The sequence below is a fragment of the Phoxinus phoxinus genome (genome assembly GCF_949152265.1).
Source record: "Phoxinus phoxinus genome assembly, chromosome: 4".
Lineage (NCBI taxonomy): Eukaryota > Metazoa > Chordata > Actinopteri > Cypriniformes > Leuciscidae > Phoxinus > Phoxinus phoxinus.
In genome coordinates, this window is record NC_136879.1 from 4,595,282 (window position 1) to 4,616,079 (window position 20,798).

At 42.5% G+C, this 20,798-nt stretch overlaps 1 protein-coding gene across 3 annotated transcripts; it reads left to right on the top strand.

Moving 5' to 3' along the window:
- Positions 1–229: 229 nt before the first annotated feature.
- On the top strand, positions 230–14,806 carry nmd3 (NMD3 ribosome export adaptor). Of its 3 annotated transcripts, XM_079608948.1 has the most exons (17): positions 230–395; positions 598–643; positions 792–926; positions 2,253–2,349; positions 2,429–2,509; positions 2,891–3,019; positions 4,843–4,933; positions 5,014–5,092; positions 5,612–5,708; positions 6,582–6,699; positions 7,298–7,443; positions 9,303–9,415; positions 9,501–9,573; positions 10,221–10,327; positions 11,483–11,553; positions 11,639–11,811; positions 11,846–12,573. In XM_079608948.1, the coding sequence occupies exons 2-16, from the start codon at positions 600–602 to the stop codon at positions 11,773–11,775; spliced, it is 1,518 nt and encodes a 505-aa protein (XP_079465074.1). In that variant the 5' UTR covers positions 230–395; positions 598–599; the 3' UTR covers positions 11,776–11,811; positions 11,846–12,573. The 3 variants fall into 3 exon arrangements, with proteins under 3 accessions (XP_079465074.1, XP_079465073.1, XP_079465075.1); XM_079608947.1 differs by having other exon boundaries at positions 11,639–14,806; XM_079608949.1 differs by having other exon boundaries at positions 302–395; positions 589–643; positions 11,639–14,806.
- Positions 14,807–20,798: the final 5,992 nt, after the last annotated feature.

Consider the following 20,798-nt stretch of genomic DNA (forward strand, 5'->3'; position numbering starts at 1 on the left):
CTTTATTCATACCACAAATTTACCTATTAGAAATCTTGTCATTACGGAATAATTTCGATGTTTTCTTTAAATGCATCCCTTCATCTCTTTATCTCAAAGGTCCAAGCTTGATTTAATTACTTTTCCCGATAATTACTGCTTTACTGGGGATTGATGTGAGCTCTATGTGTTCATTTAATCAAGTTTTTTTTGACAATGATTAAAACGATCGTGCAGCGGTGCCAGTTTTACTCGCATTTACATTCAGGCCTATAACGGGCAGCTTTGTGGGTCCTGTCATTCTAGACACGTGTGGTGGCGTCATCAGCAGTCGCCGGCTCAGGCAAAGACACATGTGCATGTTCGTGAGGAAATATTTATGTAATTGAATTGATTACCGCTGATTCTCCAACACAGTGAGTATTGACTTAGTGTTTGTGTGCTAGTTAGCGGTTTATACCGATAGTCACCCTTCTAAACAGCGCCGTGGCAGTGCCACAGTGCCGGACTCGGACGCAGTAGGGCAGATATTGTCATCTATAGTGTAAGCTGCATGTATGACAGCAGAGCCGGACAGAGTTTTGCTCTATTAAAGTGTCTATCTCACTGTCATTGTAGTCATGGAGTACATGCAGGCCCCGCCATCGACCAGCCACGGCAACATGTGAGTATTACACGTGTCATTCTTCACGTCTCATGAATAGTGCTGAGATATCGACATCTTATCGTAGGGTTGAAGTGAGAAACCTGTGTACAAATGTAACTTTAGAGACGCTCCTTAAATTGGCGCCGTGTTTGTATACTTCCCTCAGTCTCTGCTGCACATGTGGTGTTCCCATTCCCCCAAACCCTGCCAACATGTGTGTGTCCTGCCTGAGGACTCAAGTGGACATCTCCGAGGGCATCCCCAAGCAGGTCTCGGTCCACTTCTGCAGGCAGTGTGAACGGTACGGCCACGCCAGCTTCACCCTCACAGCGGATTCATCTGATCAATGCTCAACTTTGGGGCTACATTAGTTGTAAATGATGGCAGAATTTTCGTGTTTTTTTATTTTTTTGGGGGTGTACTAGCCCTTTAGATAATTATAAAGCAGGCGAAAGCATCCTGTGGATGATCATGTGCTCGTGTCAATGACAGTTCGGTCTCGCTCACTAACTGTGCATGTGAACACACATTTGTGCCTGATATCTGCGAACAAATCATTTACATGTACGCATTTGGCAGACGCTTTTATCCAAAGCGACTTACATTGCATTCAAGGTACACATTTGACATTTTGTCAGTTCAGGACGCAAATCATGATCGATCAATCTAACTTTTGTATTAACATTTATTCTAAATAAAATAAAAAACTGAAATCACAGGCTACTCCTTTTAAACATGTTAAGACTAAATTTGACAGTACACGCATACCTAAAAAAAAAAAAAAATCATCACCATCAGAAATACATGTAAATATTAGGGGTGGGAATTTTTGGTAATGCCACGTTGCAAATCAATTCTTGGGGTCACAATTATATTAAGTCTATCCTCGTGCGCTGAGTTGTGTGTGTGTGTGTGTGTGCACATCTGAAGCGTCTCACACAGCGTGCGGATACTAGACTGAGCTTTCTTTCACATCAGCTTGCACTTCAACAAACAAATTCACATAACATTGTCAAACAATAGTGAGTATCCCAGTACACACAGGTTATGTATTAAGTGAATGTAAACACACCAGTGCATTCACTCTTAAAGTGACGGCATCCTCATATTCCTGCTACTATCTGTGTTTTTAATGTTAATCAAACAAAGGACAAAGAAAATCACACTGCTGTTGACTGAATAACTTTTTTTTTAACTCAAGGATTAATTAAGGATGTTTATCTTGTACAGAGAGGACTATGCAGTGTTATTTTGCATTTGCTTACATTTCTGTACTTGAAAACCACTGTCAGATCAGCCTGAAGAGCACTGTTTATTTAATTTCTATCTTTGATATATTGTAGTTATTTGTGCTTGTAATTTTATTATTTGTTCTTATTTCATTACTGAATGTTTGCTAGTCTTTAATAATGTTTTAATGTGTTTTAGTTAGGCTAGAGGTTTTAGCTGTGGTATTGAAAATTGAAAGAGAGGATCATGAATTTTCAGTGTTATCGAATTTGCTTCATTGCCGGTTAAACATATGTATGGTCACGACCATTGGCAGGTGTGACAGTTAGTTTTAGGCCCTGTGTGTATAGATCCAGTATGTGTGTGTGTGTGTCAGCAGTGTGTCTTGTGTTTGCAGGTACCTGCAGCCCCCGTGCACCTGGATGCAGTGCGCTCTGGAGTCCAGGGAGCTGTTGGCTCTGTGCCTCAAGAAACTGAAGGCCTCCATGACTAAGGTTGGTGACCGCCACACTCCTCACGCCAGGAGCGGCTGCAGACGAGGCTGAGCTCACGGTGTGTCTCGTTCCCCCGCAGGTGAGGCTCATCGATGCCGGCTTCTTGTGGACCGAACCCCACTCTAAGCGAATCAAGTTGAAGCTGACCATCCAGAAAGAGGTACAGTGTGTGTGTGTGTGTGTGTGTGTGAGTGAGGTGGTCCTGAATACCCCGGTCAGAGCTGTGTCTCAGTGAGCGTGTGTGTGTGTGAGAGGTGGTCCTGAATACCCCGGTCAGAGCTGTGTCTCAGTGAGCGTGTGTGTGTGTGTGTGAGTGAGGTGGTCCCGAATACCCCGGTCAGAGCTGTGTCTCAGTGAGCGTGTGTGTGTGAGTGAGGTGGTCCTGAATACCCCGGTCAGAGCTGTGTCTCAGTGAGCGCGTGTGTGTGTGTGTGAGTGAGGTGGTCCTGAATACCCCGGTCAGAGCTGTGTGTGTGTGTGTGTGTGTGTGTGTGTCCTGAATACCCCGGTCAGAGCTGTGTCTCAGTGAGCGTGTCCGCAGGTCCTGAACGGGGCCATCCTGCAGCAGGTGTTCGTGGTGGAGTTCGTCATCCTGCACCAGATGTGCGAGGACTGCCATCGAGTCGAGGCCAAGGACTTCTGGAAAGCAGTGGTGCAAGTCCGGCAGAAGGTGCGCGAGCTTTACATCGACTCTCACACCGATGCGGTCAGACTGGTCATGTTGCAGGATATTCCAGGGTGACAACAGCTTTTAATACCAGGAGAAGATCCACCAAATGTCAAAATAATTCCTTCGTTAATAATTAGTTTCACAGAATTTTATTATATAAATGATTCACTCCTTCACAAAATCCACACATGTAACACCCTATACACACTCCACACCCCATTCAAATCTCTTTACCTCTACAAAATCCACTCTTGCAACTAGTTCACTTTCTAAAGAAGGCGCAATCGCTTGTTTGCTAAGGGTCGGGACTCCAACATTAACACACCGACAACATTGTGTTCAGAATATAAAATATTTTTTTAATGTGTAAAGGTGTTCACGAGATACAAACCTTTCGTGAATTTCACCAGCCGTCTTCTCTGCACCAAATAGGCCAAGTGTCCAGGGATGATCTCGTTTTCATGGAGACAGACTGTGTGTGTGTGTGTGTGTGTGTGTGAGAGAGAGAGAGCAGGGAAAGGAGATGCAGCTGAACGAAAACCCTGTGTGTTTTAAATTACGTTTAAAAAAATGAATAACGAAACGCAATAAGTGTCAGCCGGTGTTGATTCTGTGCGCAGCGTCAGGAATTAGTCTGTGTGGGAAACAGCGGACTGTCTGATGTCCATATTTAGCTCCGCATATGTCATAAAACAAAGCAAATGAGTTTTTTTGGGAGCTTCCTCTGTTTCTCTGACAGAATATCACTGTACTTGGACGGTCACTGGAGAGAAGTGCTAACGCTCCTCTGGTCGTGTTTTTGGTCGAAAATTTGTAGAAATGATAATTCTTTCTAGATGTGTTATGAACATACTGTCCTGCGACCACGAAGAAACAGACGTGACTGAATAAGCTATCAATACTTAAAGCAATACTAGCCTAACTAAGTGTTGATTTGGAGTTATTTTGCAAAAAATAAAATACTATTTGCTGGCCGTAAATGCAGAGAATCATGATAAATCCCAAGCACTAACTCAGTTATATTTAAATGCACTGGGTGGCGCTGTCGAGTGTTTAACAAGTGATTGTGTTTGATCTCATAATGTTGTCGTCAGCCTTGGAATTACTTAAATGACTGATCTTATAATTATATATATATATATCATGAAACTGAGGTATCGTAGTATCATCAGCACAGTGATAAACCTCATGAAGAACCGCAGTGGACTGAGGAGTGTCCATCACGACTGCAGCTGTGCGCGAGTGACCCGAGGTGATCTTCTCATGGCAGAATGATTGAGACACAAGTTTGGTTGAGGGAGGCCGGTTTAACAACAGAAAACACAGTGCTGTTAGAAACTGCTTCACACACCGTTATCTGTGTGTGTCTGTCAGCGCGTCCTCACTCGAGCATGCGGATATTAGTTTTTCTCAACATGAGCGTGAACAATATAAACACGATAACCATATGCTGACTCGAGTGTATGAGCGATAACTGGCGTAATCTGCTTTATTAGTTAAACATCATTTAAATAAACAAATATTCGATTTTTATGAGCCTGAATATTTGAACACATTGCTTTAGAAAAATGCCCATCTCTAGTAGTAAATTGGTAGCAGGAAGGGTGTTCAGGTGAAATGTTTCTCCATGGAAAGTATGGCGTCATGAAGACGGTCTGCTAGTACGTGCAGTCTTCTTCTTCAGTGGTGATGTGTCTGATGTTGCATTTCTGGACGTCCTAGATTGAACCGTTAACTCTTGCTCTCAGACAGGACCGTTTTGTTTTGCTAAAGCATCTCTGTCTTGGTTATGAAGGTGTTTGCGTTGTGGTTTTGTCCTTCAGACGGTCCACAAGAAGACGTTCTACTACCTGGAGCAGCTGATTTTGAAGCACAAGCTGCATCAGAACACCGTGCGCATCAAGGAGATCCATGGTGCGTTTCCCATCATGCTCAGCGCTGCGTGCGATGCGTTTCTGGGCCGCTCTGTGTTCATCTCTTCTTCATGTTTTCAGAGGGCATTGACTTCTACTACGGCTCGAAGCAGCACGGCCAGAAGATGGTGGACTTCCTTCAGTGCACCGTTCCCTGCAGGTCTCACACACACACACACACACACACACACACCGCAGTCATATTCAATCAATAAAGGTCAGGGCTGATTTTGTTTTTTACTGTTTTCTGTTCATAAGCATTTGAGGCTAAACACGATAGACGTAATTGCATGTGCATTTGCTCTTGCTTTTTCAATTTAGTGGCTTAAAGGATCAGTTCACTTCAGAATATTAATATCCTGATTTACTCTCCCCACGTCATCCAAGATGTTCTTGTCTTTCTTTCTTTTAGATACAAGCCATCAGCTCTCGCTCAACTCCCATAATGCTTCACTTCTATCCTGACACACTGGATCTTAGACTTTCAGTGTCAAACACTCTAATGCTTTAAATGCACAATGATTTAAATTCCAGATGAGCGGTTGATACTGAAAGTCTCAGTGTGTCAGGATAGAAGTGAAGCATTATGGGAGTTGAGCGAGCGCTGATGGCTTGTATCTAATCGAACTGTTATTGTGAGGTTCCTGTTAAGATCTGACGGTGAGTGTTGTTTCTGCAGGGCGAAGACGTCTCAGCGCTTGATCTCTCATGATGTTCACTCCAATACCTACAACTACAAAAGCACCTTCTCGGTGGAGATCGTTCCGGTGTGCAAGGTGAGGTCACTCCGGCTTCATGACACAACGGCTGCTCTAATGAGCCTGCAGGGACACACACACTTCTCCACACACACACACATTGCACTTCATTTTTATACACTCTCTATAAGTTAACCATATAATATTTGTGAGTTTCTTTTTGACGAAGTTCATGGGTTGCTTAGTTGATATCGGTATGTAAGATTTTTGCTTATTTCAGGGAAATGTGCATCCAGTAGTTTTAAAATGCCGTCAAACTGGACCTTAATTCCCGAATAATGCCGGAGAGCCTTCTGTGTGAATGCAAGCCAGAGCCTGAGTGCTGGAAAATTCAATAGTAGTGATGTTATTTACCGTGTGACTGTTTACCTGGCGGAAGGAGGAGGACATGTTTAACAATCAGACTATATAGTGATAAAATAGCATCTCGCGGTCACTGTTACAGGGCTGTCTGGGAATGAACCAAATGAACACAGTTATCAGAATAACTTTGATAGGTGTACGTCACTCCACACGTGTGGAGGTGCTGCTGGGTTTAAGTGGTTCCTGCAGTAGTTTTGAGTCCCAGAGGTGCTGAGCTCGGCTAACAGACCGAGTCCTAAAACACTATAGCCTTTGAGCCAGTCTGACCAGTCCTGGAGCGATGTGTTGTGTGAGAGACTGGACGCGTGTGGCCGAAGTCGCTTTCAAGGAGAGTGTGTTCTCTGGGCAGTGAACATGCGTGATGACTTTACTAATCAGTGATTGGCTGTGTTATTGAGAAGGCGGGACTTATTCCGCCACATTGTGCGTTGCAGTTTCTTTCTCCTTATGTTTTTTTTTTAGGGCTGTCAAAAGATTAATCGTGATTAATCGCATCCAAAATAAAAGTTTGTTTGGTGTGTGTTGCAGGACAGTGTGGTGTGTCTGTCTCCACGGCTCGCCCAGAGTCTGGGTAACATGGGTCAGGTGTGTGTGTGCATCCGGGTCTCCAGCTCCATACACCTGCTGGACCCCAACACCCTGCAGGGTGAGTTACTGCCCCGCCACCTCACCGCACTCCCCTTATAATGTGTTGACCCGGCAGGGCTCCAGAGGGGCTTCTGTAAGGACAGATGATAATAGTGTTGGTGTATTTTACAAATAGGCCAAATACATGCCCATTATAGTTGCCAATATTATAACATTTTGTCTCATTAAAATGCTCATCGTACAGGAAATGTGTTCCCTGATCTCCAGCTGCCCGGTTCATTACTTCTCCAGTGACGAGCACATGAGCAATGCTTAGAGTTAGAAAATACACTCGGCCGATTGACCAGACCAAAGCCAATCTCTTAGAAAACTGAATGGTTGATATAAAGCAGATTGTGTGTATCACACTATTTATTTATTTATTTTTCATGTTTGAGATAATAAATCGCCTTCCTAAAGTTTTTTAGGTTCTTTACTAAAGAGTGTGTGTAGCAGGTCTAATCTAGACCAAATGCATTCACACAGTTTTAGCATGTTAATGGATTTATGATCATGACAGAAACATGTTCTAATCAAACTGTCGAGCATAACGGCCAGTTCTGTTGAGGACGGAGCAACATGCGCTGTATTTATGTGTGTGTGTGTGTGGTTTTCAGTGGCTGAGGTGGACGGAAGCACGTACTGGCGTCAGCCGTTCAACAGCCTGTGTCACCCTCGCCAGCTGGAGGAGTTCCTCGTCATGGACATCGACGTCATCCGAGACCAGAGGCTAGGAGCTGGCGCTGGCCTCGTCTCCAATAAGGTGAGCTTGTGGAGATGACCTCACAGGTAAAGCTCCTACACACACCTCCGAGGTAAAGCTCCTACACACACCTCCGAGGTAAAGCTCCTACACACACCTCCGAGGTAAAGCTCCTACACACACCTCCGAGGTAAAGCTCCTACACACACCTCCGAGGTAAAGCTCCTACACACACCTCCGAGGTAAAGCTCCTACACACACCTCCGAGGTAAAGCTCCTACACACACCTCCGAGGTAAAGCTCCTACACGCACCTCCGAGGTAAAGCTCCTACACGCACCTCCGAGGTAAAGCTCCTACACGCACCTCCGAGGTAAAGCTCCTACACGCACCTCCGAGGTAAAGCTCCTACACGCACCTCTGAGGTAAAGCTCCTACACGCACCTCCGAGGTAAAGCTCCTACACGCACCTCCGAGGTAAAGCTCCTACACGCACCTCCGAGGTAAAGCTCCTACACGCACCTCCGAGGTAAAGCTCCTACACGCACCTCCGAGGTAAAGCTCCTACACGCACCTCCGAGGTAAAGCTCCTACACGCACCTCCGAGGTAAAGCTCCTACACGCACCTCCGAGGTAAAGCTCCTACACGCACCTCCGAGGTAAAGCTCCTACACGCACCTCCGAGGTAAAGCTCCTACACGCACCTCCGAGGTAAAGCTCCTACACGCACCTCCGAGGTAAAGCTCCTACACGCACCTCCGAGGTAAAGCTCCTACACGCACCTCCGAGGTAAAGCTCCTACACGCACCTCCGAGGTAAAGCTCCTACACACACCTCCGAGGTAAAGCTCCTACACACACCTCCGAGGTAAAGCTCCTACACACACCTCCGAGGTAAAGCTCCTACACACACCTCCGAGGTAAAGCTCCTACACACACCTCCGAGGTAAAGCTCCTACACACACCTCCGAGGTAAAGCTCCTACACACACCTCCGAGGTAAAGCTCCTACACACACCTCCGAGGTAAAGCTCCTACACACACCTCCGAGGTAAAGCTCCTACACACACCTCCGAGGTAAAGCTCCTACACACACCTCCGAGGTAAAGCTCCTACACACACCTCCGAGGTAAAGCTCCTACACACACCTCCGAGGTAAAGCTCCTACACACACCTCCGAGGTAAAGCTCCTACACACACCTCCGAGGTAAAGCTCCTACACACACCTCCGAGGTAAAGCTCCTACACACACCTCCGAGGTAAAGCTCCTACACACACCTCCGAGGTAAAGCTCCTACACACACCTCCGAGGTAAAGCTCCTACACACACCTCCGAGGTAAAGCTCCTACACACACCTCCGAGGTAAAGCTCCTACACACACCTCCGAGGTAAAGCTCCTACACACACCTCCGAGGTAAAGCTCCTACACACACCTCCGAGGTAAAGCTCCTACACACACCTCCGAGGTAAAGCTCCTACACACACCTCCGAGGTAAAGCTCCTACACACACCTCCGAGGTAAAGCTCCTACACACACCTCCGAGGTAAAGCTCCTACACACACCTCCGAGGTAAAGCTCCTACACACACCTCCGAGGTAAAGCTCCTACACACACCTCCGAGGTAAAGCTCCTACACACACCTCCGAGGTAAAGCTCCTACACACACCTCCGAGGTAAAGCTCCTACACACACCTCCGAGGTAAAGCTCCTACACACACCTCCGAGGTAAAGCTCCTACACACACCTCCGAGGTAAAGCTCCTACACACACCTCTGTCAAGAAGCGGCCGCGGCTGCTGTCCACTCAGCTATGCAAGTTGTCTTGCTGAAGTGAACAAAGTATTTCTCATGTAAAAACGACGAAGATTTAGGGACTTGGGTTAGTAACTAGAATCGTGTGTGTGTGTGTGTGTGTGTGCAGCACACGCTGGCTGAGGTCTGGGTCCAGAAGACGTCAGAGATGGACTCGGGTCAACAGTATCACTGCAGGACTTTCCTGGGTCACCTGCTGAACATCGGAGACCTGGTCATGGGGTCCGTCACATGCTGCACTTCACTCATTTCATACACAAAACATCCTAGACAATGATTGTTATGCGCTTCTGTTTTTATACCTCAGCTTTGATTTTGCCAATGCCAATATCAACGATGAGTTCCTCAACAAGATGAACCCTCACCATGTTCCTGATGTGGTAAGACATCAACTCTTCATCACAACGAACTCAGAATGTGATAGGAAAGAAAAGAACACTTTTATTCATCAAGGATGCATTAAATGTATCAAAAGTGACAGCAAAGACATTTCTAATGTTTAAAAAAAATTATGTTCTATTGAGCGTTCTGTTCATAAAAGAATCCTGTAAAATTAAATGTATGACGGTTTCCACAGAAGTATGAAGCAGCACAACTGTTTTAAACACTGATCATAATCATACATGTTTCTTGATCATCAAATCCTCATATTACACTGATTTGTGAAGGATCGTGTGACACTGAAGACTGGAGTAATGATGCTGGAAACTCAGCTGTGATCACAGGAATAAATTACACTTTACTATATATTCACATAGAGAACTGATGATTTACATTATAATAATATTTCACTGTTTTTACTGTATTTTTGATCAGCCCTGGTGAAGTGAAACCTCCACTCATAAAATATTCAAAAAACCTCACACTTGAAATCTGAACATAACGGATATTTTCAGTCACTTTATCACGCTTTTACCCAGAGTGAGTTGAAGACCTACATGAACTCTAGTGTTCCCTGAGCGTGACGCTGCTAGCGCTCTGCTGAAAACATTACCCGCGAGCGTGAACATGTGCTGCTGGTGTTCAGGTGCTGATCAAGAAGAGCTACGACCGCATGAGGAGAGCGAGGAACCGAGTGTGGAAACTGAGGGAGCTGGAGCGCGAGAGAGACGCTGCAGACACCGACGACGAGAGGTCAGAGACGCCGCTTCAGCCCGCTCATGACCTCATAGCACATTTACATGACCACACTCACAGTCAGGCTAAGACACCTTATTGTAAAGTGTTGCCTAAAAATGAATCGGCGAAAATCACTTGTTGTCTTGATGACTTCAGTAACTTTAAGACAATCGGGAAGCGCTCTTTCTTCTGTTGCTTTGTTTTTCATTTAATTAGTTTACTCAATTATGTACTGGCATGTAGCCTTACAGTATTGAATAATATTCTTTAGTGATATTTCAATTAAAGGGTTAGTTCACCTGTCAGTAATTCCTCTCCCTCATGCTACTCCCCGTCAGACTTTCCTTCATCTGCGGGACACAAATGAAGATATTAGTGATTAAATCTGAGAGCGGTCTCACTCCTCCATTGGCTTCTGTTGTAATTGAAACTTGCCGGCCCAGAAAGTTAGTAAAGACATCGTTAAAATAGTCCGAGTGACTATAGTCAACCTTAAGTCAACCTTTAGTCAACCTTAAGTTTATCAAGCGACGAGAATACTTTTTGTGCGCAAAAACAAAACAAAAATGAGGACTTTATTCAACTCTTGATGTTCTTCTGGGTGTCTCTGAGTTCACGTAGTGTAACCGCGCAGCGCTTCTGGGGTGTACGTCAGAACGGAGGCTCACTATTGGCTGACGCTGGTCATGTGATGCGTGTGACGTGCAACCCAGAACCGCTGCGCTTTTACACTACGGGAACTCACTCGAGGCTACTGTAGTCACTTGGACTATTTTAACGATGTCTTTACTAACTCTTCTGGGCTGGCAGATATCAATTACCTCGCAGCCAATGGAGGAGTGAGACACTCTCAGATTTAATCAAAAATATCTTCATTTGTGTTATGAAGATGAAGGAAAGTCTTACGGAGAACAACATGAGGGAGAGTCATTACTGACAGAGTTTTTAGTGAACTGACTCCTTAATTCTACTGGTTTAAAGGGTTAGTTCAATAGCAAATTAGCTTTTGCTGTGTTGTTGAAATGATCCCGTGTGTATAGAAATGCATCTGAGCTATAACAACTCCAAATATAATTGAAACGTCAGGTTCGTTTCAGAATGAAAATCTATCATTATTCTTTTCAAATCATCTTTTGTTGCCTGTCTGATGATGATGATTGTTTCTCATAGACAATACAATGAGTTCCTGGAGGACCTGGAGGAAGATGAGGTCCTGAGGAAGAACGTCAACATCTTCAGAGGTGATGAAACCCGTCAGCCCTGACCGTACTCCTCCTGCATTCATGTTCTCGCTGTGCTCATGTCAGAGTCTTGTTCCCTGCACAGATGCTTCCAAGATCCCTGTGGAAAGCGACACGGAGGACGACGGCGCTCCCAGGATCTCTCTGGCCGAGATGTTGGAGGAGCTGAGCCTGAGCGACGCCACCGGGGGAGACGGGGCCGAGATGATGACGGATTCATGAACTTATGAGCTAGCGTCACACGCTTGTGGAGGAGGAATCATCAGTGTCTTCAAGAGTAAACTGCGCAGTCATGAAGCTCCACAGTGAATAAAATATCTTAACCCTGTGGCTGTGTCTATATGACAGGTGGTTGAAAAACAAGAGGGATGGTTGACCCAAAAAAGAAAATGCTGTCGTTTACTTTGTCATTCAAAACTGGGAACACTTTACAATAATGTTCATTAGGTTAATTAAAGTATTAACTAACATGAACAATACATTTGTTACTGTATTTGTTAATCTTTGTTAGTTTATAAAGATGTTCATGTTCACAGTGCATTATTAAAATCTTGTTAACATTAAAGTATTAGTAAATGTTGAAATGAACATTAACAAAGATTAATATATGCTACTATAAGTGCAGTTCATTATTAGTTCATGCAGACTAATGTAGTTAATTCATGTTAACTAATGAACCTTATTTTAAGGTGTTACCTCAAAATTCAATTCAAAACCCAATTAAATGTAAAATGACTTATTTTATGCTGTGGAGCAGATAATTAGATTATGAATATCCAGTTGGTTGAATGCAGTATACAGTGACCGACTTAAGCACATAAGATGAACAAATGCTTGCAATTTGCTGATAATTTTCCTGGTGCTCTGATGCGATTTGATAACCCAATCCAGAAGGAAGTGCGCAGTATAATTGTGGTAGTTACCACTCCTGTCCTGTGTGCCTGATCCATCAATCCCAATGGCCTTGAAACAAGTTCTTTATTAAAGAAGCTCTTCAAAAATAGTTGAAGTTGTATTTATTGGGACTCTTGGGATATTATAAAAAATAATCCAAAAATAAGCTCTCAGACGGGCCTGCAAAAAAAGAGAAAGTGAAAAAAGGACAAACTTAAAGACTCGTTTAAAATTTTACAGGACACATTATGCACATTATGTTAAATACCAGGCAGCAGTTAAATCTGCTACATTTTTATCTCGCCTTGTAGCCAGGAACAGCCAGTTGTGGTTTTGAATCAACTTCAAACATTTTTAGATTATTATAGTATTTACAAAAAAATCCAGTCTGGGTTTCATCCCTGTCACAGTACTGAACCTGCTCTGTTAAGAGTTTTTAACGATCTTCTTCTAGCTGTTGACTCGGGTAACACTGCTGTTTTAGTGCTTCTGGATGTGACTGCTGCCTTTGACACGGTCAACTACTCGGCTCTTTTATCCCGACTTGAACAGTGTGTTGGCATAAAGGGCACAGCCCTTAAATGGTTTCAATCGTACGTGACAGATAGGAGTTTTTCTGTTCACTTCGGTGAATTTTCTTTCTCTGCTGCTCCTCTTTCTTGTGGCGTCCCCCAAGGGTCCATATTGGGACCCATGCTGGTCTATTTCCTTCTATTGTTATGTGGATGATGTACAAATCTATTTACCCGTCAAAACAAATGACAAAGTTTCAATTCAGCCATTGCTTAATTGCCTGAGAGATTTAAAAATATGGTTGGATAAGAACCTTCTTTGTCTTAATGAAAATAAGACTGAGGTTGTTGTGTCTGCTCGTCCTGGGGATTTAAGTGCCTGTGTAGACGTTCTTGGTTCATTAGGATCACACATTAATGACCTAGCAGTTTTCATTCGAGAGTCCCATCAAATAATTAATGTCTGGGAGAAAAAAAGAGTCAGGAACCTTGCCACAGACGGCTCTCTCCAATGGGGAAAACATGCGAGTGTGCCAAGGATGCTGCTCTGAAGAAGGCCTTTGGATTTTTTGGGAACCCACAAAATGCATTTTTTGTGGATGCGTTTTTCACCTAGACAACTATTGAAGAGATGGCAAGTCAAAAGCCAAATGTATGTTTTCTCAAAGTACAAACCAGAGGATTAGACATTTTGACAGCGTATCGGATGGATGTGGGAATACAAGAAGATTACAAAAGAATGCTAGAGACTTTGACTCTGTGAAAAGGGCTGCAGACCACTTTATGCAGTGGGCATCCTTCTGCCAAGCTACAATAACAGGATGAAGACACCGAACTGGAAGTGCAAACTGAGCTGCCACAGAAAAGGAAGACAATACCAGGGGAGTTGGCTCAGGGTGAGGTGGAAATGGCCTATAAGTCAAAGTTACACCATGTTATCATGGATACAGTCACTAGTTGCGTTTCCATTACCCTTCAAATTGCGCAAATTGAAAATACGACAAATGTAAACACGTCAATTTTGCAAAAACTCCCATTTATCGCACAACCGTTTTTACGCTCGCATGAGGTGTTTTTTCAGGCAATTCGAAAAATAAATATTTAGCAAAACTGCAATGGAAACAGTTTTTGCGCATTTACAGTCACCTGACGTAGAGGACGCGGTGTGTTTGGACAGAAGACGAGACAAAGAATTACAGGAATACTGGATTCTAAACCTCAAAGAAATGCCACAAGCAAGACCTTGAAACAGAAATGAGGGGGAAACACCCAGAAACACCTCATATGTGCCGCTCACAAGTATTTTTGAAATTTTATTCTTTATTTTAAGTTTATTTGAATAGGGACAAGTATGTTACATAAGCTCATGTTAGATACTACAACATTTTAGCCGAAGCTAATTCTCAATGTTTGTCCCTAGTGGGCCTTTACATAAAATGAAACAATACATTGTTAAAATAAACATAATAATACAGTATAACACAATAGAAACAACGGACAGTCAGTGGTCACATTTCTTTACACGAGTCTTTAAGTTTGTGTTTGAAAAGGACCCAGTTTGACTCTCCTTTCAGTTCAGTGGGTAAACAATTCCAGGCTTTCGAGAAGATCATGGCGTGCATGAAAGTGTGAGCAGCATGAAACGGTAGATAGTCCCTGATCCGTCTGAATGTGTAAAGATTTGCTTTGATGATAACCAAATCTACTAACTTCTACTGTATTACTAATAAATACTTTGATAATAGATGCAGAAATATCAATGTGCTGTTTCAAATTCAGTGTCACATTTTATTCTGCACTTTTGAAGATGCAACAAGGTAAACTGACAGCACCATCGCTGTCAGGACAGTACAAATATTAAACAAATATACCATACATTCAGAATAAAAAAAAGTGCTTAGTAACAAAGTGCTTAGTAACCTTTTGGTCATTTCAGAGTTACAAACAATACTTAAATGTATGTAAACATTAGGGGCACTGGCCAATAACATTCCACTAGAACAAGTAGGCCTAAACAACTTGAGCCTTTACTCACCCCCCCCCCCCCCCCCTCTCCTCTCTAGGCAGATTGGAATCACAGCCATTTCTGAAAAGAGTGAAAGGAAAAACTGACCAAACAATCTAGGTTCAGGATCAAAGTAGATGTATGAAATGTTGCTCTGTGTTATACTTTTTATATCTTTATGATAATTTGAGTCACTAACCTTGTTAAGACAGAGGAAAAGTGGTCTAGCAGGAAGTCCAGCTCCTCTGCTCCATAGTCGGTCAGCTCTCGTTGCTCTGGCCAGGAATCATGACTGAATATCTTGAATGACTTTGCTGATGCTGATTAAGACTCTTCATCTATCAAGGAATAGAAAGACAGAGTTGAGAGAAAAAGAAAAATGAATGTGTCATAATGATAGCTTATGTTATTTTCACAGTTTTTTTAAAATATATACCGGTAATTCTGTGCTTTCACTTACAAAGCAGACTGCTGAAGCCAGTCGCTGGTTGCTCTCACTGCTTGTTGTAGCTTATGTGTGCTTGCCATGGAGAGTCCTTCCTTTCCAAGCCCAGCAACTTCACCTTTGATGGTGATCCCCTGAGTTCACAAAACATTCAACATTTAGACAAGAATAAAACAAAACAAAAAATCAACTCCAAATCAAAAATTTACTTAAAAAAAAATATCTGCTCACCTGAAACTTGTACAGAAGGTGAGTCTCACCCTCTTGTTGTCTTCTCCTGGCCTGAAGGTCTGCCAGTAGTTCTGCCAGCCTACCCCCCAGCTTGCATCTCACGGACATGGCCTCAATAGTTGCAAGGGGATTCTCAATCCCATTCACAGTCTGTAAAACATTTTCCTTGTGAAAAACAAGGGTAAAAGCTACATATTCCTTGATTAAAATTATGTGTAGCCTACACTGTAAGCTTAAACTATATTCTTCCTAACATGTCAACATTACCTGAGGCAAAATAACATCATTTCTTTGGAGAAGAAAGCTGAATTTACTTATGGCCTCCAACAAGTCAGCCAAGAAGTGACAGAAACCCACAAAGCTTCCATCTTCTATCATCTTCTTGACCTGCAAGACCAATTACTAACCACTAATTTGATCAGTTATTTTGCATGCCTCCCAAATATGAAATCATTTTGAAATTAAATACAGACCTTCAATGATCTCCCAGCAATATCAGCATTGGTGGATGATGCAGTCAAATGTTCCTTGTGGTAATACACAGCTGTGAACTGGCCAGGGTTCTGCAGATGTTTATTCTTTCCTCCAGGTTTCAGCAAGGTTTGGAGGGCCCGGTTCACATGTGTGTCCCACTGACACTACCTGGTACATTTACACGAACACCCAACTCCACTCCAAGTGCTCGTAGTTCTCTCATAGACTTGCTGCTAAAGTGGTGTGTCTTCCAAACCATGTTGAGGAGATTGTAGACATGATCCACCATGGGAATTTTCCTTTGCACAGATAGCATTGCCAGCTCCAGTCTACAATTACAATGAATTCAACTTAACATTAAACATACATTGTTTAGGTTACTACCCTATATTTATTCTGGAGGTTCACATTTAACCTACCTATGTGGCATGCAATGAAATGGGACAATACAAGCCCCTGCCTCAGCTTGGAGGAGGGCTATTACCCCTATTTATGCCCGAGGTTGACAGCTGCACCATGGCAACTGTCTTCTCTAACCACCCTGTTTCTGTCCCTAGATGCTGAAAGGCCTCTTTGGTGGCATCATATACACCTTAAAATGCAAGCACATGACTATGGTGTACAATTATGTCTTACACTGGACGAAAACACCAGTTGCCTGAACAGTTTTTTCCCTTCGTCATCATCACACCTCACAGCTGAATCATTATGGCACCTTAAGTGATTATTTAAACTAATACATATTCACAGTAAAGACAGCTAAATAAGTTAGTGATAGCCTGATAGGTCTAAACATTATTGAATTAAAACATACCTTGAGCATGTGCATGTTTCACTTCGATGTGGTTTCAGCTTTCTTGTTATTGAATAACCTAACAATGTTGAACATTAATAATCAGCATAAGGGCACAGTACTAGTTGGCCTCACAGCTGCTAAAGATGATTGCAATTATAAGGGTGTATTCACACCATGGCCGTTTCTCAATACCAAGTACGCCAACTTCGGACTTGCGTCCTTGGTAGTTCAGACTTGCCAAGTTCGACTTAGGAGAACGAACTCCCGAGGACGAGAGGACGCAAGTCCGGTTATTCTGCAAATGGGACAGCGGCGTTCTTGATCGCGTCACTCAGCACGCTCTGGCTACCCCGGTTATCTCTTTATGTATATTTTAGGCAACCATAAAACGAAATATGGTATAAAACAACACTCTGCCTCTTTTCATTTAAAAAAAATCTTAAACACATTAAATGGCCACATGTACATTGATTATCTTCACTGCATAACAACACAAAATAAACCGCAACCCTGCTTCTTTTTGCTTTCATTTTAAAAATATTAAACATTATTTAACATTAAAACTGACATTTAAAAAACAGACGGGGTTGTGTCATTTTATTTTATTATACATGTACATTGAAGAGAATGTATAATAAAATAAATATAAAAAATATTATATATATTTTAAAATAGCCTAAAATTAAATTACACAACCCTGACTCTTTTTGTTAAATGTCCGTTTTAATGATCTGATATCCAGTATAAAAGTATAAGTAAATAAAAATAAATAAAGCAAACAATTCAGTCAAACACAAGTCAGCTTAAAATAGCCTATAGCTCATTTAACTTGAGCTATAGGCTATAGCTCAAGTTGTAACGGACAGAACGTTACTTGTTCTATTGTATTGTTCTATTGCTAATTGTTGATGCCCTAGTGTGATGTATTTGGGTCACGTGTAGTAAGAACAGGAGCAGCCTGAGGGCGCTGTTGCCTGGAGGTAACCGGATATATAAACACACCTACCATAGAGTAAGACAGTTCGTTTGGTAGAGGGAAATCAAATGGTTGAACTCATGCTATCTTCTTGCTCCTCTAAAGTCCTTTGTTGAGAACTCTATGAGTTTCTGCTCAACTGTGAGTATGGATTGAGTTATATACTTGACGTTGTGTTTGTTTCATAAAGGTCATTGATGTTAGATATTTGCTTTCTTTCTAGAAAGGACTTTTGATTGCCACATGTGCTTTTGTGAGCACGGATTAAAACTAGAGACAGTGAATCCAAGTGTTGTCCACACCGACAAAGAGTCTACAGCACATGGCCTTGCACATGGCTACGTGGCGCTGAGGACAACGTTTCACTGAGCACTGTTGTCTGTGATCTTTTCTCGTGTTGTGGATTATAGGACAACACCCATTGCATCGCACTCAAATAGCTTTGTGGGCTTGAAACTCAATTCACCTTCATCATCACTTGAACTTACCAAAAGACAGGACATTCGAACGATAAGTTTACTTCATCTCACTGGTTCCTTATTGAAGAGACTAAGACTTTTGAGAGTGCTTTACCGTTTTATTGGTTGGCTGTGTGGTACATGTATTGAGCACTGGGGAAAATAAAATAAGTGTAAAACATACATTTGTTTGCTGAAGAGTTTATTGATCAGTACATGTCAAAAGTCTGTTGAACCCCCTCAGAGTAACATCTTTAAAAGAAAGGAGGTGTTACAGATTGGCGCCCGAACAGGGACTCGTGAATTGAACTTTATGGAGTCCCTTTTATTAAAAATATAAATTTTGACGGTACTGATTAATCTTCACAAACAAATAATACAAACCATCAGCTGCAATGGCAGAGAGGGCAACCGATGCTGATTTCTCAGATGAAGCCTTTGTTAAGCACAGAGACCCTGTAGTTAATCTCATTGATACCTTCAGTGAGTTATATTTAGACTCTGAGGAAGAGAGAGAATGTAGAGGTATAGCCACTGATCAGATAGCTAAACCCGATGACGTGCCATTACCGCATCCACCACTTGAGTTGCATGAAGATAGACTGCAATTCGACAATGAAGAAGCTACCCAGCGCATGTGTAGCATTGAGGAGCATCTTGCTGATCTCGAGCATCGTGTTAGTGGACTTGTGACCACCGAAACTATGAATGCAAACTTTCAAGCATGTGAAGACAAAATGAACTATTGTGTGCAAAGAGAGTTGGATCGTCTTAAGCAGCTGTTCCTTTCTAAAATCGATGATATGAGCCAAAGTATTGTGGATTGCTTAAAGCGACGAGACCGACAATTAGAGCAACAATTTAAAACCTTCAAACCTTTCATGTCTACTCCCTTGCACACTAGTACTACTACTACTCCTAAGATGTCTCAATTCCCATCCAAGATTGACCCAGCTACACATAACAGCTCAAAGCAAGTAACTTATCTTTCTTCATCGTCTAATCCCCCAGTTAAACTTGAACTGCCTACCTTCAGTAATCTTGATTCTGAGGACCCAATTGATTTTATTGATCGATTCGAAGAATATAATGAGCTGAGACCTCTGTATCCTGAAGAGCTGTTAGCATCATTGTCTGTGAGTCTGAAAGGTACCGCTAAGAGCTGGTGGAGAGCGGAGAAACACAATATAAGAGACTGGTCTTCTTTCAAAAAAAAGTTTTTCTTTTCGTTTTTAAATGAAGATCATAAAGAAGTTGCTGCCCAGAAATTAGCCAACTATCGTCAAGGGGTTGATGAGAATCTTAGAGACTTTGTTTTCAATTACAGAGCCCTGTCTCTGAAGAATAATCCTGGAATGACTGAAACTGAGATAGTTCAAGCGACTTTAAGAAACTGCAACCCTCGATTGGCTTCGTTGTTAAGGGGAACAGTGAAGACGGTTGATGATCTGGTCCGTCTTGGTACGCAGATAGAAAAGGATTGGGTTGAGAGTAAAAAGAGATGGAATCAAGGAAAAGAGGAGGAACAGAGGAAGAAATCTTCTGGTGGAAGAGGGCAACAAAATCACCTTATGCTCGTTGATCCAACTCCCAACTCTCAATGTAATAAAGTGCTGCAAACTCCAATCATTTTAAATCACTCTTACTTTAATGCTGTAATTGACACTGGGAGCACCTTCTCTTTGATGCAGCAGAAAGTTTGGCAGAGGCTGAGAAAAGATGATGAGCATTTGACCAAAAGTACTCAAACTTTTATGCTTGCTAATGGTCAGAGTCAGAGAACTCAGGGAAAGGTTCTCTGGAAATGTGAGATATATGGAGTGAAACTCGCCGTCACATTGTACGTGATGAATGATGAAGACTTGGCTGTTCCTGTCATCTTGGGACTGGATTTCCTAAGGGAAGCCAAAGTAACCATTGATTTTAATTCTTCACGTGTTTACTTGCCTGATTCCAATGCCAGTCACCCCATTTGTTTCAACGAACTTCACAAGAATTCTGTCATCCAGTTTTATGCTGCACAAGATGATGTCGAATTGATCTCAAAAAAGGAAGACTTGAAGCTCATTGAACAAGCGGTGGAAAATTCTCATGCATCCCTCAAGGTAAAGAATCAGCTGAAATCTCTCATGTATGATTGGTCATCAGTGTGCACTCACAAGCTAGGACGTACAAACTGCATCAAACATGAAATAAAAACCATTGATGAACTTCCCCTAAGAAAGAGACCTTATCGAGTATCCAGAGTCAAGAATGATTTTATTGAAGAACAAATCAAAGAATTGCTCCAACAAAAAATCATTAGACCTTCCACGTCACCATGGGCTTCCCCTGTTGTGGTAGTAGATAAGAAGGATGGTGGATCTCGGTTATGCGTTGACTATCGTGGTGTTAATTCTAAAACTCACCTCGATGCTTATCCAATGCCCCAAATTACAGATATACTGGATTCTT

What these genes read in the sequence shown, in the direction of transcription:
- nmd3 (XM_079608947.1), top strand. Translation starts at nt 600, where the DNA reads ATGGAGTACATGCAGGCCCCGCCATCGACCAGCCACGGCAACAT. An exon ending in CAGTGCACCGTTCCCTGCAG is followed by an intron (nt 5,093 to 5,611) that starts GTCTCACACACA and finishes TTGTTTCTGCAG; the next exon opens with GGCGAAGACGTCTCAGCGCT. An exon ending in ATCGGAGACCTGGTCATGGG is followed by an intron (nt 9,416 to 9,500) that starts GTCCGTCACATG and finishes TTTATACCTCAG; the next exon opens with CTTTGATTTTGCCAATGCCA.